Source organism: Notamacropus eugenii, chromosome 5 (genome assembly GCF_028372415.1).
Source record: "Notamacropus eugenii isolate mMacEug1 chromosome 5, mMacEug1.pri_v2, whole genome shotgun sequence".
Lineage (NCBI taxonomy): Eukaryota > Metazoa > Chordata > Mammalia > Diprotodontia > Macropodidae > Notamacropus > Notamacropus eugenii.
Genome location: NC_092876.1, coordinates 279,466,083 through 279,486,742, shown reverse-complemented (window position 1 = coordinate 279,486,742; position 20,660 = coordinate 279,466,083). Strand labels below are relative to the sequence as shown.

At 44.6% G+C, this 20,660-nt stretch overlaps 2 protein-coding genes across 9 annotated transcripts in view; one reads left to right on the top strand and one right to left on the bottom strand.

The window, feature by feature from the left end:
- The window catches only part of CBL (Cbl proto-oncogene), a 107,497-nt gene extending 105,252 nt beyond the window's left edge, over nt 1–2,245 (top strand). The window contains exon 16 of the mRNA XM_072612964.1: nt 779–2,245. Within this exon, the coding sequence (XP_072469065.1) occupies nt 779–1,053 (275 nt within the window). The 3' untranslated portion in view covers nt 1,054–2,245. The remainder of the gene's footprint in view (nt 1–778) is intronic.
- Nucleotides 2,246–11,900: 9,655 nt separating this feature from the next.
- Nucleotides 11,901–20,387, bottom strand: MCAM (melanoma cell adhesion molecule). 8 transcript variants are annotated; one of them, XM_072612966.1, is made up of 18 exons: nt 20,369–20,387; nt 19,802–19,882; nt 17,674–17,795; nt 17,320–17,530; nt 17,078–17,148; nt 16,901–16,988; nt 16,406–16,585; nt 15,987–16,108; nt 15,692–15,851; nt 15,451–15,569; nt 15,212–15,353; nt 14,862–14,983; nt 14,545–14,686; nt 14,351–14,455; nt 14,229–14,246; nt 13,959–14,100; nt 13,556–13,673; nt 11,901–12,992 (listed from the first exon to the last, which is right to left on the bottom strand). In XM_072612966.1, the coding sequence occupies exons 2-18, from the start codon at nt 19,863–19,865 to the stop codon at nt 12,963–12,965; spliced, it is 1,956 nt and encodes a 651-aa protein (XP_072469067.1). In that variant the 5' UTR covers nt 19,866–19,882; nt 20,369–20,387; the 3' UTR covers nt 11,901–12,962. The 8 variants fall into 8 exon arrangements, with proteins under 8 accessions (XP_072469067.1, XP_072469066.1, XP_072469068.1 ...); XM_072612965.1 differs by lacking the exon at nt 20,369–20,387 and having other exon boundaries at nt 19,802–19,987; XM_072612967.1 differs by lacking the exon at nt 20,369–20,387 and having other exon boundaries at nt 13,959–14,097; nt 19,802–19,987.
- Between the last annotated feature and the right edge of the window lie 273 nt (nt 20,388–20,660).

Below are 20,660 nucleotides of genomic sequence, written 5' to 3'. Positions count from 1 at the left end.
GCCCACATTTGGATACTGACCGTCAAAGGCCAGACTTTTCTTGCACCTGTTGCCACCCAGCAGGATAGTAACTGAAGTTGCTGTCACTTTGGAAATTTGAGACAACTCCCAGGGTAACAGCTGTTCACAAGGAAATAGTGGGAAGAGTTGCTTTTGGCACTGAGCTGACCAGGGATTCTGCAATCCCTTCCTGAAGGCTGTGTGTTCTTCTCTATATGGTAACTTTGGTTAATTTCTTCCTAGGACTCTTTGCAGCTCTTCTCAGGCAACTGGGGAGTGGGATAGGAGCAACACTATCTTGGATGTCAGGAAGACTTATGTTTTATTTACTAGCAATGTGGTCTTTAGCAAGTCATTTAATCTTTTTCCATATTTCTTGTCTGGGAATAATGCCATCTGTTTTGAGTACCTCACAGGGCATTTTGAGGACGAGATGAAATGTCCATGGAAGCACTATACAAAGGTGTTGTCTTTGTGGCAGCCTTGATGTTGATTAGGAAAGGTGCCTGATAAGCACCTGTGGTATTTAGTGGGTTTGTTCCCCCATACTAGGAGAATCTTATGAGGACCTAAGCCCCAAGTTTCTTGACTTTGAAATTTTAAGTTATGATATATTACTGAGGATCCATCCTCATAGCTGGGTGGAAAGTACATTCTCTCCTGACAGTTGGTGGGATGGTATCTTCTTCATTTTAAAACATTATTATTCATGTTAATGTTACTAATAATTTTGTCCAGATATACAGATGGTCAGTTACTTTGCTATTTCTCCTTGTAGATTTAAATGATGGTTCCCAAGTTCCTGAAAGGCCTCCCAAGCCTTTCCCTCGGAGGATCAACTCTGAACGGAAAGCAGGAAGCTGTCAGCAGACTGGTGCTGTTCCTTCCACCTCTCCTCAGTTATCCAGTGAAATCGAGAGTCTCATGAGCCAGGGGTATTCATATCAGGACATTCAAAAAGCTTTGGTCATTGCCCATAACAATATTGAAATGGCCAAAAACATCCTCCGAGAGTTTGTTTCTATTTCCTCCCCTGCTCATGTAGCCACATAGCACATCACCTCCTTACCTCCAGTTTCAGTGGACCAGTGAACTGGGTGCCATGCTCCAGGAGCACCTGAGAGGGCAGAGGGTTTTTTTGGAGACTTCAGACTGAAGTCTTGCCCTTGTCTGGTGGTTGTCTCATCTGTGGTTCAAGATTTCAAAGCAGTGGAAGAAACACAGAGCAAGCAACTAGGATGTTGTTTTGTTTTGTTCACTTTATAGTGTGTGTTTGAGGGCAGCTTGCCTTCTGTCCCCATTTAGAGAGAGCGTTCATTTTTATGATGACATGGTGTGGTACAGGTCAGCCCCTTAGGGAGCAGTCCAAGGGCAGCAGGACAAGTATTTTGAGGGAAAAACCAAACTGAGGGCTTTGAGTTTTCCAGCTTAGGTGTGTGTGTGTGTGTAACTGTGTGTGTGTGTGTGTGTGTGTGTGTGTGTGTGTGTGTGTATCCTGTGGGCAGAAGATTAACCCCAGACAGGCCTCCATTTCCTGGGGATAGGCACAAGAGGTTTAGGAAGGGATCTTTTGGTTACTTGCATCTACTGTGGTATTATACCCCCTAGTGTGTATAACGCTACTCCAGATTATCATGTGCATAGCTAAAGCCCTGAAATTTTAAAACTGTCTCTTTTTCTGTCATTTGCTTTGCTGTCCATGGTACTCTTGTCATTGGCCATGGACTGATTATGACTAACTTAAGTGAAGCCAGGGAGTTTAGGAGATATTCCGTTTTATATGTGGTTGTGTTTGTTTTTTTGGGGGGGGGGGCTGGCGGAGTAGGGAGAGTGGGGGATAAAGTATTGTTGCATTATCATTACAAATATGTTTGACTTTAGCAGCTTACACTGGTCACTCCGAAATGCTGTTTCTCTAGGAACATTGAATTTGGCAAAGTGAGATATTTTAACTATCCTAATTAAACACTGGTTGAACTGAGCTAGATGCCTTCAGATACATTCCTTATCCTTCAGAGAAGAGGAATCAGTTGACTTGGTGTTAGGTGTGTGCTCTGAGAGATACTTTTCTGCATTGTGGGAAAGGAGCATTGTATCTAAGATAATGTTATAATCCAGATATTGGGAAGCTTTCAGGAACCTTGGGCCATGTGCTATATTTCTTTGTATAATGACTGGAAAAAGAAGACTAAGTGTAAGCATCCATCAGTCTGGCTAGCCTTCCTATTAAATTTCTTTTAGCCTTTGCAAGTGTCTTCCTTCAACAAGGGCCAAATTATCATTTTCAGAAAAGCTTCCTTTTTATCTTCTCAGAATTATGGGGCACTTTTTTTTGGTGTCACGATGTGTAACTGTTAACTCTCAGCTTAGGTTGGTACTTATCCATGGGCTTAGAGACTGACTCTTGTGTGATTGTAACATTTGAGAATATAGCCTCTTTTTACCTCTCTACCCTATTCTTAGCTTTTGTACTCCTCCATAGAGTAAGTTGCTGCAGCTAGGGAGTAGGCCCAGATCTTTTTAATTTCTCAAGGAAGATAAAGAAAAGCTTCCCTTCACACACTTTTCCTGAATGTCACATTCAGGCTTCAGGAGTGGGTAGGAAAGAAGTAGAATTTGTTCTAGTGAAGCACCATCCACTGTTGGGAACCCGTGTAGAGCATCACCACTTGAGACCAGACACAACTGCCTTTACATTGAACCTCTGGGGATGATTAAAGAACAAATCCCAGGAATTTCTTTGTACACTGTTAGAATCTGATGTTAGAATTCTTCCTTGTTTTAGTGCTGTTGTGGGGCTTTGTGCTTCCAAATATATATTTTTCTGCTACACATACTACTTTTTATGTGGATACAAGGTTTACCTCTCTGCAGTTTACTGTTCTGTTTGAATAGGATATAGACAGTTTCTTCCCTTTCTGACTTGCAAAAACTCATTCCAAAGCCTTATATATGAGGTTGTCTGTTTGGGGATATGTTATATAGTGACAGCAGATATTTGTCAAATGCCTCATTTTTTCTTCCTGCAACCTCCCTCTCTCCTTCAAAGAAAAAACAAAAATAAAAATAAAACCCTTATAACAAATAAGCATCATCAAGCAAAACAGATTTCCATATTGATCAAGTCCAAAAATGTGTGTTTCGTTCTACATATTAGTCCACCTCCCTTCTGTCAGGATATGGATAATATTCTTCATCATTGCTCCTTCAGAATGATGCTTGATCAGTCCATTGATCAGACTTCTTAAGTCTTTCAAATTTTTACAGTATTGATGTTATGCTGTAAGTTGTTCTCCTGGTTCTTTTCATTTCACTCTGCATCAATCCATGGAAATTTCACCAGGTCTCTGAAGCTATCTCTTTCTTCATTCCTACAACACAATAGTATTCCATTACATTCACATGCTGTAATTTGTTCAGTCATTTCCCAATTGATGGGCAGCCCCTTAGTAAATGCCTCTTAACATTCAGGGATCCAAACCAAATTACTTGAGAAGTTTCTCTTAAGACCATTTGGTCTAAGAGGCTTTGGTTTTCACAGAGACAAAAATTTAGGATGTTTTCACCTGTTTTTTTGATTTGTTGCAGTTCCCAACTTTCAATCTATGACATTTTCCCCCTCGACGTGAGCCATTGTCAGGTTATCAGTGCATACTTATTATGTACTCACTAAATTTGTTGATTAGTAACTTCTACCTTGTCGGTACTTAGAGAATGGATATGGAATTGTAGAATCTCCTAGCTGGAAGGAAACTCAGAGGTTTTTCAGTCCAGGCTATATCTGAAGCAAGGACCCCTCTACAACACCCTCCACAAGTGGTCATCTAATCTTAGTTTAAACACCTGTAGTAATGAAGTACTCACTACTTCTTGATAATAGCCCATTCCACTTTTAGATAGCTTTAATTGTTAGGGAGGTTTTCTTTATTGTGTGTCAGAATCTGCCTCCCTATATGGGATCTGTCTTTGAGATTATTGCCTCTCAGTCTGAGAAAATCCCAGATTAATTCATCTAGATCTCTGAATAATATTAGGGATATTTTACAATCTGAAAGCTGTTCTAGCAGTCATTAGCCAAATTATTTTCTCAGCTAATTTTGAAATATTACTTTAGGATGGACATTTTAATATTTTTATAGTTGCTAAAAGTCTATATAGGGGTCTTGACCCAAGGAGCTCCCTTAGAAAATTTCCCTCCATTACCTCATCAGTTCCTAGTTCTCTTGTCTTCTTCTCACGCTAATTAACTGAATTATTCTTGAGTTATATTATCTGTTGGGAGAATACACCCTTTTTTCCTTTTAATTACAAAATGTCCATCTTCTGCTCCCTTTTAGATTGATGAATGGCAGAAAATCTTCCTCCATACCATACTTTCTATCAAATTAAATATCCTACTTCTTCTAGGCTTTCCCCAAAGTGTTCTATATTGTCTGTAGCATCTGTAGCTCCTTTGTTCAACGTGATCAAAATATGATTGCTATAAACCACCAACCACAAAGTTTTGACTTCCTACACCCTGACCCTTCCATGTAAAGGAGTTCACAAAGGTCAGGTGAACTCCAAACTTTCTTACAAATCTGAACACAAAATGGGAGAAATTTACAGAACCTTGAGATCTCCCAGTAGTCAAATCCAAATAAGGGCACTTGATTATCTTGTGGAGTGAGATCGGAAAAAAAGGGACCTTAAAATTTTAGTTCATTCCCTTTGTTTTACAAATCAGAGAAAATTCCAGTTCTGGGAGGGGAAATGACCAAGATTACACAGGTAAGGGAATAGCAGAATGCTAGGGTTTGAGCCTTGGCTCCCTGATTCCAAGTGTAGTGCTTTTCTCACACATCATGCTGCCTTCCTGATTTGCTGCATTGTGCATTCAGGAAACCCTAAACTAAAACCAGACTTGGCTTATATTGGAAACCTTTTTGCCATGGAAGTCATTGTAAAATGACAAGGATTTTAAAGAACCTGAATTCATATGTGGAAAAAGAAATAAACTGTGAAAAGCAGCAGTGGTTTAGAGTTGCTGACCTCAAGTAGCATTTGATCCATCTTTGGATTTTAGGCCTTGCTAAGATGTGTTAAGTGATCCTGGTTTCCTCAGAACTGATCCATGTAAATTTGACCCTGGGCTTTATTTCTGTTTTCTTCACTGAATTCTAATTCAGGGTCCTACCTACTGGCCTTTTTTAGTTTTTGAGCCTGATTGGTTCTCTGGATTAAAAAGACTACTATACCTGATAAACTGACCCATTATCGTATCATGGTGTTTCCTTCTAACACCATCTTGCCCATTTCTTACTGCTACACACTCCATATTCACAGTTATGTGCGTTTGTAGGGCTGATTTCTATGACAGGAAAGAATATCATATCCTTAGGAAAGGTGATATCGAAATACATACAAAAGAATCCTAACTAATCTGATGCTAGATGACCCTTAAATTTACTAAGCTGTTGCTCAGAGACTCATCTGATTTCAGAGCTGGAAAGAATCTCAGAGATTTTTAGTCCAACCTACACTTAAAAGAGAATCCCTACTACAACATATCTTATAAGTGGACATCCAGCCTTTGCTTGAAGACCTTCATTGAGAAGGAACCCATTATCCAGTAAGGTAGCCTATTCCATCTTACATTCCATTATATGCTAATCAAGAAGCCTTTTCTTCTATCAGAATTAAATGATGATTCCCATGCATTATTTCTAGTTCTACCTCCTGAGGCCAAAAAAGAACACATTTAATCCCTTTTTCCATATGGCAAACTTTTGGATACTTAATGGGATCTTAGAAGTCCAAACCCTCATGTTTTTTACAGATGAGAAAACACGTATAGAAAGGTTAAGTGATTTGCATGGAGGTTAAATGACTGACTTACCCAAGATTACCCAGTTAATAGGTATCTGAGTCAGGATCTGAAGTCAAATCTTTCTGACCTTAGGCCCAGTACCCAAACCTGTGCCATGCTACCTCTCTTGAAGCAGTCATCAAGTTTCCCTGGAGCTCTTTCATCTTCAGGTTAAATAGGCTCAGTTTATTCAACTAATTCTCTTATGGCATAATTTGAAAGTCCTTCATTTTCCTGTTTGTTGTCCTTTGAACACTTTCCAGGTTGTTGATGGCCTTTGCACAGTGTAATGCTCTGAACTGCGCATGGTATTCCAGACATGATTTGTCCAGGATGATGCAGTAAACTATCACACTGTATTCCTGGAAACTGTGCCTTTCACCCTAGGCCAAGCCTAATCTATGTATCACAGGATCATCTAGTCCACCCCTCTCATTTTAGAGGTGATGAAACTGAGACTTAGGGATGTTAGGTCACTTGCTTATGGCCTCATAGCTAATAAGTAACAGTACAGATTAAAACCCAAGTTCTCTGGTTCCAAATCCAATTATTCTTTTTTATCGCAGGCATCTGCTACCTATAAGTGGAAATGTACTATCCCAAAACCAGCCCTAAAATGATTGGCCCTTTCACCGACTGGGGCATACTTTCAAGTTCATTTACCATTCTTTAATCCCATACTCACTGTCAGTTCATCAAGAAGCTTTCTGAAGACATGGTGGGTTGTATGTGTTCCATCTAAATTCGTGTATAATCAGTGAGTTAATTTTTCTCCCCTCTCCAGCTTTCCAGTCCCAGTGAGAAGCTTGGAAAATATGGAACAGGTATAGACAGTAGCCTTGTTCTACAGAAGTAAGAATAGTTCAACCGTCATACTAAAGATTCGTAAAAGACATCACTTCCTTACAGTCTCACTCCCAAAAAATCCCAGTTCTGCCTGAATTTCTTTCACTTTGCTATGTTATACTGCTTGAAATTCCAAAAATTAAAAACTATTTTGATTTCAAAGTCTTCACATTAGTGTGAATCAGTATATTCTTATTGCAGCAGCTGGTGGAGGACATCAATGCTGAGAGTAGAAATTATACTTTGGAAGGGAGACAAATAATTTTGGAGCATGAAACATTTTGGATGGGAGGACAGGTCTATGTGGGATCCTGTTTCAGAAGACTTAAAGAAGGGTGTTGGTAATTGAAGAAAAAGCATGAAGAGGTAGCAGGAAAAGGAAACAGGAAGTTCCCAAAGACAAGCTCTGAGGCTAGTGCTGTTTATACTATGGATATATAGTTCAATTAAATTTGTTTTGTGGGCAACCCCTGGAACCTAACTGCTGTATTTTTCTTCTGGGAAATATAGTCTAAGTTCCAAACAATGAAACTATAAACTAACTTTTAGTACTGCCTTACATTCCATTACTTTTACATGAAATGCTGATTCCTTATTGATCATAAAACAACAAAATTGGTCATTAATACAGGGAAAATAAAAGATACCCACATAAATAAATACTTAATAGTGCCATCCTGAATAATGAATGGTTGAAAGAAAAAATCATAATAATAACTGGAAGAAAATGTATAATGATGATACAACATGCCATAATTTCTGAGATGCAACTAAGTAGTTCTTAGAGGAAAAAGTATCTCTATGAGAAAATACATTAACAAAATAGAAAAACTTAAGGCTCTTGAACCTAATACAATTAGAAAATTAACAAACCCAAAGTAAGGCAGGTGAAGAAGTTTTGACAATTAGATGAGAAATAGATACATTAGAAAATTTAAAAGTTCAAATTATAGAATTAACAAAACTAAAGCTAGTTCTTTGAGAAAACTTACCAAACCTGATTAAAAAGAAGAGGGAGGAAAAAATAGAATGACCAAAATAAGAAATTAACTAGGTGAAGTTGTCATAAGAAATAAAAAGAATCAACAGAACTTAGATAGAATGACTGTGATGAACAAGTTCCTGTAGTATTAAAATGTAGACTCTTCTCCCCATTCTGGATTCTAGAAATCCAGATCATGATTCTTGTTTGCAATTTTGTTGCTTTTGTTGGAGATCTCAGCAGAAGTACTTAAAATAGTTTAACCCTAAAATAGGTCAGATTTGTTTTATTTTTTTATTCATAATGGTTTCATTCAAACTTCTTTCCTTCCCCTGGATCTGTTCCGACTAAAGTTATAACCCAGCAGGAATTTCTCTTTAACCCTTACTGTGTTATACAATCTTTCAGTGAATTGTTCTCACTTATCTGCGTGCTTTCCCTTCAGGAGTGCAAATTGAAACCCACCTTCTCATATGATCAGTTTTTGTCTTTGTTGGAATATCTACTCAATCTATTGGAGGTCCTCCTCTAGTAGGTCTTAATATTTTGTATGTATCATTGTGACACTCAGACTCTCTGTTATTGCTCACTTTTTCTACATGATGATCTACTCATCTTTTCTGATTACACATTTCCTGGGTAATATCTTTTAAACCCTTTTTTACATGCAAGTCATCCATGATAACTGTTGCATTCTATTTGTCAGCTCCATGCTCTTCTCCATTATCCTTTAGGTTTGTTGTCTCCAGAGTATTCTTTATGTCTTGATATTTTATTGAATTTGTTGATTTCCCCTAGAGAATCTGATAGTAAAATTTCTCCAACTTAATCAGTTACTCTCACTTGTGTATCTCTAATGCCAAGCACAGTATAGGTATTTAATAATGCTTGTTGATTGGTTTCTGAAGTGTCAGACTTCTCTGACACTTCCTCTAGAGGCCAAAGGTTGTTTTAATAACACGATTCCACGAGACCACCCTGCCTCAGGTTTGACTTTAGATAGTTATCCTAAAGTCTGACTAAACCTAAAATATTTATGCACTACTTCTTTGAATGCAGTATGTACAAGTCTCCTTGCAACATACAATTTAATATGTCACAGAGTTCCTGTCCCTAAGGTGTGGAGGAATTTCAAACCTGTGTCCTCATTCAACTCCCTTCTTTATGAGGTCTACATGAAGGGGTCAGCAAAGAAAGTGTGAGGTGTGGTTTCTGATCAGCCCTCTGAGATCTTTCTCTTCCTCCTGTCTACACAGCCCTTTGTCATTTCACTGTTGTTCTGAGTTTTTCCAGCTCTTTCCTCAACCTGTCTCAGGTTTGAAGGGAGAGGAGGGTATATGACTATATATTCTCAGGTCACCTATTTTAAGTGTAATAGAAACCACTTTGTAATAGCATTTAAATGTCTTGAAGTTTTGACAATTATACGAATATGAATTTGATGGAAAGTTTGGAAACTGTTCTCAGTAAGCCCCTCTTAATAGAATACCTCATAAAATAACTCCATTTTATGAACTTAAAATGTTTCCTCATTATATTACTTCACTGCTTTTTTGCTCTTACTAATTCCATGTAGTCTTTCTGGGGGGAATTGGCAAACTTAGTTAACCAATTAACTGCTGGTCATTTTATGTATACACAGAAGACAATGTGATAATTACTCAAAAGATATCATACATTTTAGGCACATGGTTTTGAGGAGAGTGATACATTTGATCAGCTGGACTGGACCCTATCTTACTAGTGAACAAAGTCTGGCTCTATCCGGGTTAAAATATTGAGGAATCTCCCCAGTGCCTTTTGGTCCCAGGAATTGGCATAAAACAGGGCAGAGAAGGGAGGAGAGGTGAAGGTGCTGTACTATGTAGATGGAACCAGTGGAAATCTGAAAGGAAATGTCATGCTACAGAACCAGCTACTGGAGAGGCAGTTGTTAGGAGGCCTTTTGTCCCTACCTGTCAGTAGTGTACTTGAAAAAAAAATGTGTCTAACCACTCCACCTGCTTGTACCTGGCCAAGCTAAGAACTCCTGCTTACTGATTTGGCATTTGCACAACTTAGCCTAGTTCTGATTGGGCCCATGTTCTTTCATAAGCCCAGGAAGAAATGCAAAGAGTCACTCCACAGCAAACTCATCTCATTTCCTCTCCACCCTCAGAAACAGAGTTGGAAATGACAGGGAAGCACTGCTTATGGGAGTGAGCATTACTGCCTGTAAGCCCTGTGGACTTTTCTTGAAACTAGAGTGAGGCCAACTGTGACCCCTCTGTTCTGACCCAAGTATTATGGTTTCACATATGTTAATGCATCACATGTACTGGTTCCCTCTTGCTGGTCCACCTCTGACCCTGTTGTGTGGCCAGCATACCAGAGGCTGGCTGGAATCTCTGGGATTGGGGCTGCTGTGGCTGGGTATAGAACACATGCCCTCTCTCCTGTGGACAGCCCCTCCTTTGTTCAGCTGCCTCGGTGGAAAGGCCTGCAGACACACTGCCAGCTAGCAGAGATGCTTTCTTAGCCTTCAGCGTGAGGTGAAGTAGTTGATAATCTTATCCTTGAAGGAAAACCCTAGCCTTCTGCTTAAAGACGTGGAAAGAGGAACAAGGGGCAGCTGTGATTATTCCTGTCACTGGTTCTGTGATGACCTGGGTCTCTTATACAACAAGACTTTAACTGAAAGATATTTTTTCTTTATTTAAAAATTATTCATTTCTCACACACTGAAAAAAACCAAATGTCTTGTGCCTTTCTATGGGAGCACCAAATCCCTAGTTACATATTAAGAACTTACTGTGGAAATCCTAGAGTCTTTCCCCAGCCCTATCTCACCCGTTTCATTAGTCCCTAGAGAGAAGAAAGTTACCAAGGAAGGGAGTACTTATCTATAGCTGGAGAGAGGACAGATTGAAACTCTGAAAGTGGTAACTTTGTTGCCCTTTTGTCTCTGTCGCAGCACTTAGTTGGAAGAGTAATCTTTGTGTCCCAGGATCACTGGGATGGTTCGAGTCATTTAGTTACAATGGAGGTGTTAGCCAGAGAAGAGAGGCAGGTAGAAATTTCCATGTTACCAGAGTAGTCGTCAGATATTCCATGTACAATTAGAAGCCTCCTGCCTTTCCTGACACGTTGGTCTTCTCCGCAGGTGAAGGTGTCCAACTAAGCATGAAATAGTCAGTGCCTCCACAGGGCAGACTTCCAGGGAGAGAGTCTGAGGCAGCCACAGATCACTTCCTCTCCTTGCCCCTCACAGAGCCTCAGTGTCACTGCCATAAGTTTTGGTTTCAAGCAAAGAAAATGGTTGTTCTCTACTTGATGGTATTTTATCTATTTTATTCCCTTTGTTTTCTCCCTACTTGTAACTAACAAAAGGATTGGGAGATAGCAAGGTTATTTTTTTTTATTCATACTTATTTCTCATTTCAAAATTCTTTATATGGGTGGGGCTGGAGAGAGGAACCAGTAACTTTCTCTCTTCAGAATGAAGAATCCCAGTTTGTATATCAGTGTTTAAAAAAAACTCAGACAAGATTTTCATGGACTATTTTAAAAAGTATGTGTCCTTAATATAAAGTTTATATTAGCAGTATTTAATCACTTCTCACCTGTAAAGAAACAGAAGGTAAATATTCTTGCAGAAAATAATTAGCAGAGCTTTAAGATTCATTTTGGGTTAAGTCCACTTTGTTTGCCAATGCATTGTTAATGTTTAGAGGTCTGTTATACTAATGTTATTTATTAATTATTTTTCATTCCCATACATAGCCAACTAAAGAGCTTTTCCATGCACCCATGTCTGTAAAAAATTATTTTTAAATAAAGTTCCTTTTGTTGTAGCAGACTTGCTGTCCAGGCACTTTGGAGATACAGGAGGCAAACAGGGTGCCAGGCATCTGGGCCAGCTCCTTTGACACACTGAGTACTGCAGTATTTGAGGGAAACTCTCAAGTGCTCAGAAGGGGAAAAGAACGGGAGGGGAGGAGAGGCTGGCAGGGCTGCTGGTAGTCTCCCAACACCACACCTTCCCATTTTAAGAGCAGAGGCTTCCCAATGAAAAGTGATTTCTGTGTTTCCTTGGGTAGATCACAATGCCACTTGCTTAAAAGAAGAGTTCTCTTTGAGCAGCTTCAAAGCATCTGATATATGGGCCTTTTGGCCCTTTCCCAACCCTAGAAGCTCCTGGTTCCTATGTGCTAGAGTTAAATAAGGGATTAGAAGCAGAGCAACTTTGAGGGTAGTTCAACTTTATTTTTCACATACCTATATATATCTATATAGATATATATGTATATAAATCTTGAAACAAATTTGTAAATTTACACACATCCCAACAGAAATACATATATACATACATATATATACATACATACATATATATATGTGTGTGTGTATATATATATGTATATGTAGGCCAGATTCCATTTCTTACTTCCAAGTACCATTCACCTTTATTGGGTCCATATCCTAGGATGTGTGCTTCTCAACTGATACTATAGTGCTAATAAAGCCACAGATTAAATCCCCGATTCTAAGGGCCATTTAGTTTCACAGAGAGAAACTGTTTCTGTTCTGCCTCCTCCCACCCTGTGACAAGAAACTTGAAAGCTCACATCATACTGAGGGTGGAGCAATAGTTTCCTCTTCACTTTTCTGAGTGGAGAACGAAGGATATTCCTATCTGCCTTTCTGTAGGAAACCATGAGAAACCCCAAAGTGGGGAGGGGACAGTTTGAGCAACAATACTGTTGTCAGTGGCTTTCAGAGATCGCTCCCTCCAGAGCTGATATGAGCAACGTGTGACAGGGATTTTGATTTTGGGGCACAATGACTCCCACAAATTGATACCACTGTATTAGGTATCAAGGCTACCTGAAAAACCTGTCAGCTAGCCAAGAAACCAGCAAAAATGGGACCACTCACTCCAGCTATTGAGAGAAGAACATAGTTAGAAGACACCACACGTGTGAGAGCTGGGAAGCTACAACGTCCTTGCATCAAAGAAAGGATTTCCTGGAACCATAAGGCCTCTGCTGGGCATATGAACTCCACTCAGGCCCCTTAGAGAGGAAATAATGTCCCCGTTCCCAAGGCTAGGTAAACGTGACAAAATGATGCAACCTGGTTTCTTCCCATTTCCTTGGCTTCTACAGTGGGTTCCGCAGGTGAGCCAGGACATAGAAAAGCCATTTCCATCGACTCAAAGTCATCCCAGGTGATGGTGGAAGGGTGAAAAAGAGCAGAAGCTGTCCCACATAGGGAAGGAGAAAGCATCACGGGATGTTCTTTGGGCTAGTGCCTTAGATCGATGTATTTCTCTACCTGAAAATGGGTGGAGAACAGAAGTGAGAGTAGGATTTGGGAATCCTTTGGCCCAGGGGTAAGAGGCAGCAGTGGGTAGGGAGAAGAGAGTGATGCAGAAGCTGGTGAACCAGATGCAGCCCCTAACAGAAGCAGCAGAGGTGAGGAAGAATGGGGGGAAAAGAAAAAAACTGTCCACAAATTAAGTCCCCATGGCTGGGCATAGTAAAAAAAAATGCTCCACATGTAAATTTTGTAAAAAGCAAAACAACTTCTATTTCCCACCTAATGACCTAGGACCAGAGACATGGCAACAAACAGTTGTGAGAGAAGGCCTCTACTGTCTTCCTAATTCAGATTCTCATTGCTGTTAATAGGCAAAACCTCTCCTCACCCCTAGCCTCAGCCTGATACCTGTGAACAGTACCAAAAAGACTGAAGCAGGTTTGCCTCTGTTTCATGAAGACCAGGGAGAGTATATTTGGGTTGGGGGTTGGGAGGTGGGAAGGACCAGTTAGGCCCCTTCCCTGGTCTCTAGCAAGATAGAGCCAAGCCAGGCATTTGCCAGGAAAGTTGCCTCCTACCTGGTCTTTTGGCGCTCTCTTGTCACCGTTGTTTCCCTGCAGGAGGCCCATCTCTTCTGGGAGCTTATCTGACTTAACTTCAACTACAATTTCATTCTTACGAGCCAGGGGCAGTGTGCTGGGGGGAGGGAGGGAGAAGTTGACAATGAGGGGCACAAGGGAGCAAGGGCTGAAATACTGAGTGTTATGGGCAACATGGGGAGGTGAGCTGAAGTGGACTCTGGTCCTCCAGGAACAGTTCAGAGGGAAATGGGATTGGGAGGTGTGATCAATGGAAGCTGGGATGGTGGGCAATGAAGCATGTATTTTCTCCCCATCCCCCACATCTCCCCTTCAGCACAGGAGCAGACAGGGGCCAATCCTTGGCAGCAAGCAGGCTGGCATGAGGGAGCATTATTCTTACATTTCCTGTTTGCCTGATCGCCCACAAGGCATCTTGCCCTTCTTATAGAGGAAATAAAGGACAGCACCCAACACAGCCAGCAGCAGGATGCAGACGATGACCGCCACAATGACCACTCCCTTGCTCTCTTGCTTGGTTCCTGCTACCCAAACACATAGCCATTCACTGTCTGTGATTAGTTTCCCCCCTTTCCTCTTTTCCTCTTCCCTCTCAGCTCAGGCCCACAATTCACACAGCAGAAGCAGGGAAGGGAAGTAAGGCAACACTTACCTTTCTTGACTGGGTCTCCTGGGGTGTGCACAGGAAGGAAGAGGGGAGTTAGTACGGTGAGTGAGTGAGCACTTCTCTCCCAGCCCTACCCTTTGCTACTCTGCCTGTTGGGCCCTACTTACCAGTGGAGGTGCTGTTGGCTTTGGCAGAAGAAGGACTGCTGGTGGTGGTGCTCTGACTGCTGGTAGTGTTCCCAGTGGTAGTGACAGTGAAGGTGGTTAAGTTGACTGGAAGGAAGAGAAGTAGGTTAAAAATATTGGAAGAGGTAATGCTTCATCAGGGCTTCCTCTCATCTACCAACAACAGAAGACCTTACCCAGCTCCAGAAAGATGGTAGTCTTGTTGCTTCCCAGGGAATTGGACGCCTGGCATACAGCACCCTTCTCTAGCAGTTCTGGAATCACTTGGACTTTCAAAGTACTCAGGACAGTCTGAAAATCCTTTTCATGTTCATGGACCTGCCCAAGAAATGGTCCCAAGTCATCAGATGGACAATGGGGTGAGGAGTGAAGAGAAGGAAGTATGGTAAGAGGGAATCTCAGGTCCTGGGTAGTAGAGGCTAGAAGGTCAGGTTGTGGGTATTTAATGGGTAGGAAGAACCCATTGGGGTTAAAGGTAGTAACCCCCTCTCACCGTTCCATTGACACTCCAGGAGATGGTGGGCTTGGGTTGTCCTGACACCTCACATGTCAGGTTCACCACTTCATTCTCTTTTACCCACATGTGTGCTTCTTTTGCCATCACCCATGGGGACCCTAGGAGACAGGGGAAGGGTGGAGTAGAGCCAGGTGTCCTAAGATCTGTTTGCCTGCTTTACCTGGAAAAATTTTCCTAGCCTCAGTCCCTTTCCACCTGGGCAGGGTTAGGGGTTCCTGTCCATAGCGAGAGCACATTTCAGCAGGAAGATAGCATGAGCTGAGAAAAGACCCAGTAAGACAACAAAACATGAAAGTGAGGTTATCCCCACCCCAAAAGCACCTCACCGTTAATGGTAACATTAACCAGCTGTGTATGTTTCAGGCCGGGCACTGTGGGTACAGATGCCACACAGAGGTAGCCTCCTCCAGCCTCCCTAGTCAAGTTAGTCAGATGCAATACAGATCCATTCTTCAACACCTCCCTGGTCTAGATGAGAAAGTTCAGAGAGGGGAAGTTAGTGCACTTGCCTTTTTTCATCCTGTCATACCCTCCTATCGTAGACCTCCCTATCTTGCTCAGATACCTTTTCTCTCTCCCAATGGAATACCACGGGTTGGGAGCTCTCTGCAGAACAGCTGAGTTTCAGGCTGCTGCCCTCTGACATCACTGGAGCCTTGGGTTGCACTCGGACATTGGACACATCTGGAGGCACAGCCAATAGTGTTCGGACTTGTGTAGTTCAACCCGCCACACCCTCCCTCACCAGGCTTAAGGTTTCACATTCCCATGACCCCCCTTTCCCCTTCAGCATCAGGCCCTCTTACAGTTCACCAAGAGTTGCCGCTGGTCAGTGTTCTCTATTCCAGTATCAAAGTCCAGACCTGAGCACTCATACAATCCACTGTGATGCCTCTGGGCTTGCTCCAGGATGAGGACTCCATCACTTATGTTTTCTACCTCAAGCCAACTGAGACTGATAGGGTCCTGGGGGTGAAATAGGGCAGGGGGAGGGTAAAGAGAGAGATAGCCTGATGTCAGAAAACACTAGCTTTCTATCACGATTCCCCGACCTGCCCCGGATTGCCTGGTGTCTTGTTCAGGCCACCATGCCTTCTTCACCTGCTTTCGGATTGTGAAATGTGGTGGAGGGTTGCCATCTGACAAGCACTTGAGCTCGACCTTGTCTCCCTCTTTCAGCAGCCTATTTGGCATCACCTCTAGCCACACCTTCTCCATTGGGTCTAGATGGATACAAGGGGTGGCAATCAGTTTCATGGAACCTGACCATCCACTTCTGGGAGGAAGATGATGGTTATAGGTAAAACTTAGCACCAGCTTCCTATGCAATGGGAGGTGGAGTGTGTGAGTGTGAGTGTGTGTGTGTGTGTGTATGTGTGTGTGCACATGCACGCATGCATGCACACGCTGAACTGGGAAAAGGGGAAGAAGAAATAATAGCTGCCTGGCTCTGGCATGATCTTGCCCCTCCACAAGCACAAATGCAGAATGACCCATCTAAGGGGAGGAACAGGACTCACAGTAGACAGTGACATTGACCTCCTTGGATTCTTTCATGTGGTCGCCCCCAGGAAGCCGGTAGCTGAGCTCACAGTAAAAGAGGGCCTCCTTGTCCTCTTTATCCAGCTGTGCCCACAGAGTACTTTTCACGGTGTAAAGCCCACTTGACTCTTTGGTTCGTTGTTCTGTAATTCTGATCCCTGAAAAGGGTGGGTAAAGGAAGAGAAGGGTGCAGCCTCAAGCATTTATTCACTTCTCCCCTTCTCTCCTAAATGAACCACACTGCCATTGTCTACCTCTGTCCCTGACTAGGGACACTATGCAGCTAGTGCTATTTTCTGCCTTAAAAAGTCTGCTACTGATGCATCTGATACCCACATCGTGTCATGGTTGCAGGATGGGCAACATTCACTCCAAGGACGATAAGAGAAATGGGAATAGGTGGCTGGCACAGCAAAGGGTCTCTTCATAGGTAGGCAGTGGCCAGGTGGACAAAGGGCATATTGGTTACTCACGATTCTTGTCTTCTTTCAGGGGGCTCCGGTTTTTATACCAGGTGACATGAGGGATTGGGTATCCATCTTCCCCATTGCAGGTGGCAACCTGGAAAGAAAGATGCCAAATTTGATTATTCCTGGACCCCTAACTACTGAATCCTGTCTCACTAGTTCCTATGCCTTTGCATTTCTTACCTCCTGAGGGTCCCTGTTGATCACAGAGATTCCAGAAGTGCTGGCTTGGATTGTGGGCTCCTTGGGAGCTTCTGTAAGATTGACCAGAGAAGTGAGTGAGGGGCAGTAGACAGGCATGTAGAAGTGGGAACAGAACAGAAGAACCACATAGACATACAAAGGAGAAGAGACAGTGCTATGGGAACCCAAGACAGTGGCAAGAGGGGCAGAACATGCTGATAAGAATGGATGGAAGCACTCACTATAAATTTGGAGCTGGATATATTTCTCCTGGGTACGGGAGGTAAGGCCTTTGACCTGGCAGATGAAGATACGCTCATCTTTGGGGGTAACACGTGCCAGAGACAGGTTGGCCCCATCCAGAAGGGTGAGTCGGTGTTGGTACTCACCAGGATCAGGCTGGCCCTGACCCCGGCGCACTTGGAAGATGTGAATACGTTGATCCTTGTGTTTCTAAGGGATGGAGGAAAGAATGAATGAAGACTCCTTGGGAGTAGAAGTATCATCTATTTCCTCTTAACCTTTGGCAATGTCAATGCCCAGACTTCCCCTCACCCTGTCTCTCCCTTTTTGCCCCCAAGTGTCTATGCACTCACAAAAAACCAATCGACATGGCTGAGGTTGTCAATGGGCAGGGAGCTGTCACAGTTAAGATGGGCGTTGTCTCCCACTTGAAACTCTAGTATTTCTGGTTTGGGCTCCACTTCATCAGGCACTCCTAGAGTGGGATGGTGAACATGGATGTATGTGCAAGGGGAGAGGGAGAAATGTTATTAGGAGCCCCTACCCAAGCAGCTGTTCCCTGCTCCAGCTGTTTTCCCATCAGCCTCTCCCCACCCCCACCTTGTTCACTAACAGCTGTTCTCTTGCCTCCTTGAGAGATGGGGTCTGACCCTGGCCCTGTCTTCTCTCAACTCCTTCCCTCCCTTGGCTGGGTTTCCTCCCATCTCAGGCTACTAGGCCCTCATTGGACTGGAGTCAGGGATAGTTGGGTCCTAGAGGCACCTTCTTAGTTAGGGTGGAGGCCTGGAGATGAAGTTAGACATCTCCAGAAGCCAGACAGCAGGGGAAGGGAGAGGGGCAGCTCTGGCTTGGGGCCAAGAAGAAGCACTCCCTTCAGCCTTCTGGGTGAGTTCAGGCTGTGGGAATGTCAGGCATTTGTCTGTTTGGGGAGGGTGGGGGCAACACATACAGCCATTCTTTGTATGCCACCCTCTCAGAGGTAAAGGGAAGGTGCTCGGGCCTATGTGCCCTCTCCCCAAATGGTCTGTAGTCTCTTCCTTTACCAGGGAAATGCCCTGGGCCTGGAGCATATCACTCCATATGGGGCATACGCTCTTGCTTCCTTCATCTGTCACTACCTAACATCCCAGGCACACTTACATTAAGAACATGAGGTGGTAGGGCAGTGAACCCCAGAATTCTGCACCTCCATCCCTGTTTCTGCCCCTTCCCAGGATGATGTCACTGGTACCAGTTGTTGGAGCCTGCACTGCCATCCCCTTCAGGCTGGTGATGTCACCAGTCCTCTGGCCTGGGCTGTACTTAGGGAAGTTTGGGTCTGCTTCCTGACACTCCAGCCCATGATCTGGGATACCATGGTGGTGGGTGGGTACCAGGCACAGGTGTAGAGCCTGAGGGGTTGCCCCATCATTAAAGAGAAGCAGAAGCCCAATTGATGTGCCTCAGTTTCTTTTCTTATGAGAGAGTTGGCTTGGGTCAGCTGAACACACTTCAGAGCTCAAAGCCCATTTTAGCTCTTTCCCCAGAAATAAACCTAGTCTGGGAGTCGGCGCCAGGGACCCCTGGGACTGCACTGGGAACAAGGCCAGAGAACTGGGTACTGCCCCTTCATCCTCCACCCCCCAGCCTGACTGGGGCAGGGCCCTGGGGAGCCAAAGCCAAAAGAAACATTTGTAGCTCTATTCCGGGCCATACAAGGGCAGAGGGGACCCTGGTGTGCCCAGCTCCCTGCTCAGGGATGAAAAGAGTATGGAAGCAAAGCTGCTCTGTGAGTCTAGGAGTCTGGACTTCCTCGGGCCCTGGGGGGGGCCTTGCCTTGGCTTCAGTACCTGAGCCCTCCTGTCCTTTCTCCCCAGCCTAGGCAGGAGGCTTCAGATGCCCTTCTCCTCTCGGCTGGTAATTCTGCCAACGCCCAGGGCGGGAGGGGAGTCCCGATCGCCCTTCCCCCCTCCCCACCTCACCTCCAACTTGGCCCTCTGCCCGGGCTAAAAAAAAAACCAAAAACCCACACACAGGAGGAGGGGCTCCGGCTCCGGCGGCTCTCCCCCATCCCAGCTAGGAAAACCGCCATCCCTCGAAAGAGGCCGTTACTTCATTCAGGATTTGGGGGGGAAGGGGCAAAGGCAGGCTCCTGGCTGCCTCCCCCAGGAACCCCCCCGTTAAGGCGAGTATATGGGGGAGATGCACTCCCCACCACAGTCGCACAAGGCTCCCGACCCGCTCCAGCACTCCTTCCCGACTCAGCGGTGGCCTGCCCCCCGCCCCTCCTTCCCAATCAGGATCCCATCCTGGGACTCCAGAAACCTGCAGCGCTCTTCAGCTGCAGTTGGAGCACCACTCTCAGGCGGCACGAGGCGTCTGGCGCCTCCGGGATGGGGCACACGAAGGGTGTCGCGTGTCCAAATGCCAGGCCCCCAGCTCCGCCCGAAGCCCCCCGGTCCAGCCAGTCCCCTGCTTCGCGGGGTCTCCTGGAGAACTCACCAGCCGAGCGACGGCAGCAGCAGGCGGTTAGCAGAAGAGTGCAGAGCAGCCTGGTCAGGTCCATGGTTCCCGGCGGGAGAGCTAAAGCCAAGTGAGCCAGCTCGCAGCAGCCTGGGGGCTGACGTCAGGGGGGCGGAGGGAGGGGGCCTGGAGCTCCCAGCCCGTCCGCCCCGCCCCTCGCAGCCCCCCTCCCCCTCCTGGTTCCGCAACGCCAAGGGGCCAGGGTCCCACTTTGCACCTTTTCCTGGAGTTGGCATGGGCCAGAATGGGGAAGGAAAGATAGAAGGAACCTGTTCCCGTCCCCCAAATCTAGTCTTTAACTGGGGGCAGGGGATGGGAGGAGGGAGAGAAAGAGGGGACAGGGACAGGTGTCTCCTGGGTCGGACAGGCTGAACCACAGAGAAAGTCCGGATTAGGTTATCAAGGATTTGGTTTTCTTTGCCGGGACACCTAACGCCACCACTCCCTCTTCCAAATCAGCCCGCCCCCTGTCCCATAGACGAGAAACTCCCCTAGAACTCTCACAGCCCCACACACCCGCACTCCCAGGTCCCTTTTAACTCTGACCCCAAGGAGACGCGAATGTCTGGATTCCTTAGGTAATTTCCCCCAACAACTCCGCAGTACCCGACGGGGAGCAAGTACCAGACAAAGTCCCCAGTATCTCAGTTAACCGGACCCTTCCAGTCCAGTCCTGCCCCGCCCCGCCCCGCCCCTCCTCCTCCCTTCTAAGATCTGACGGGCTCAGCTTCTCCGGGACTGAGGCTTTTCAGCACTGCAGCTCAGGCCAGGGCATCGATTGCTTTCAGACATTGCACCAGTCACCTCGCTCCTTCAGCTCCTCCCTGGCACTCCAGCG

Excerpts from the sequence above, each read along its gene's own strand:
- MCAM (XM_072612966.1), bottom strand. The coding sequence starts at position 19,865 with ATGGACCTGACCAGGCTGCTCTGCACTCTTCTGCTAACCGCCTGCTGC. Across the intron at positions 17,531-17,673 it reads GCCATGTCGATTGGTTTTTT|AAACACAAGGATCAACGTAT; the intron begins GTGAGTGCATAG and ends TCCATCCCTTAG. Across the intron at positions 15,852-15,986 it reads ATTTCACAATCCGAAAGCAG|GACCCTATCAGTCTCAGTTG; the intron begins GTGAAGAAGGCA and ends TTTCACCCCCAG.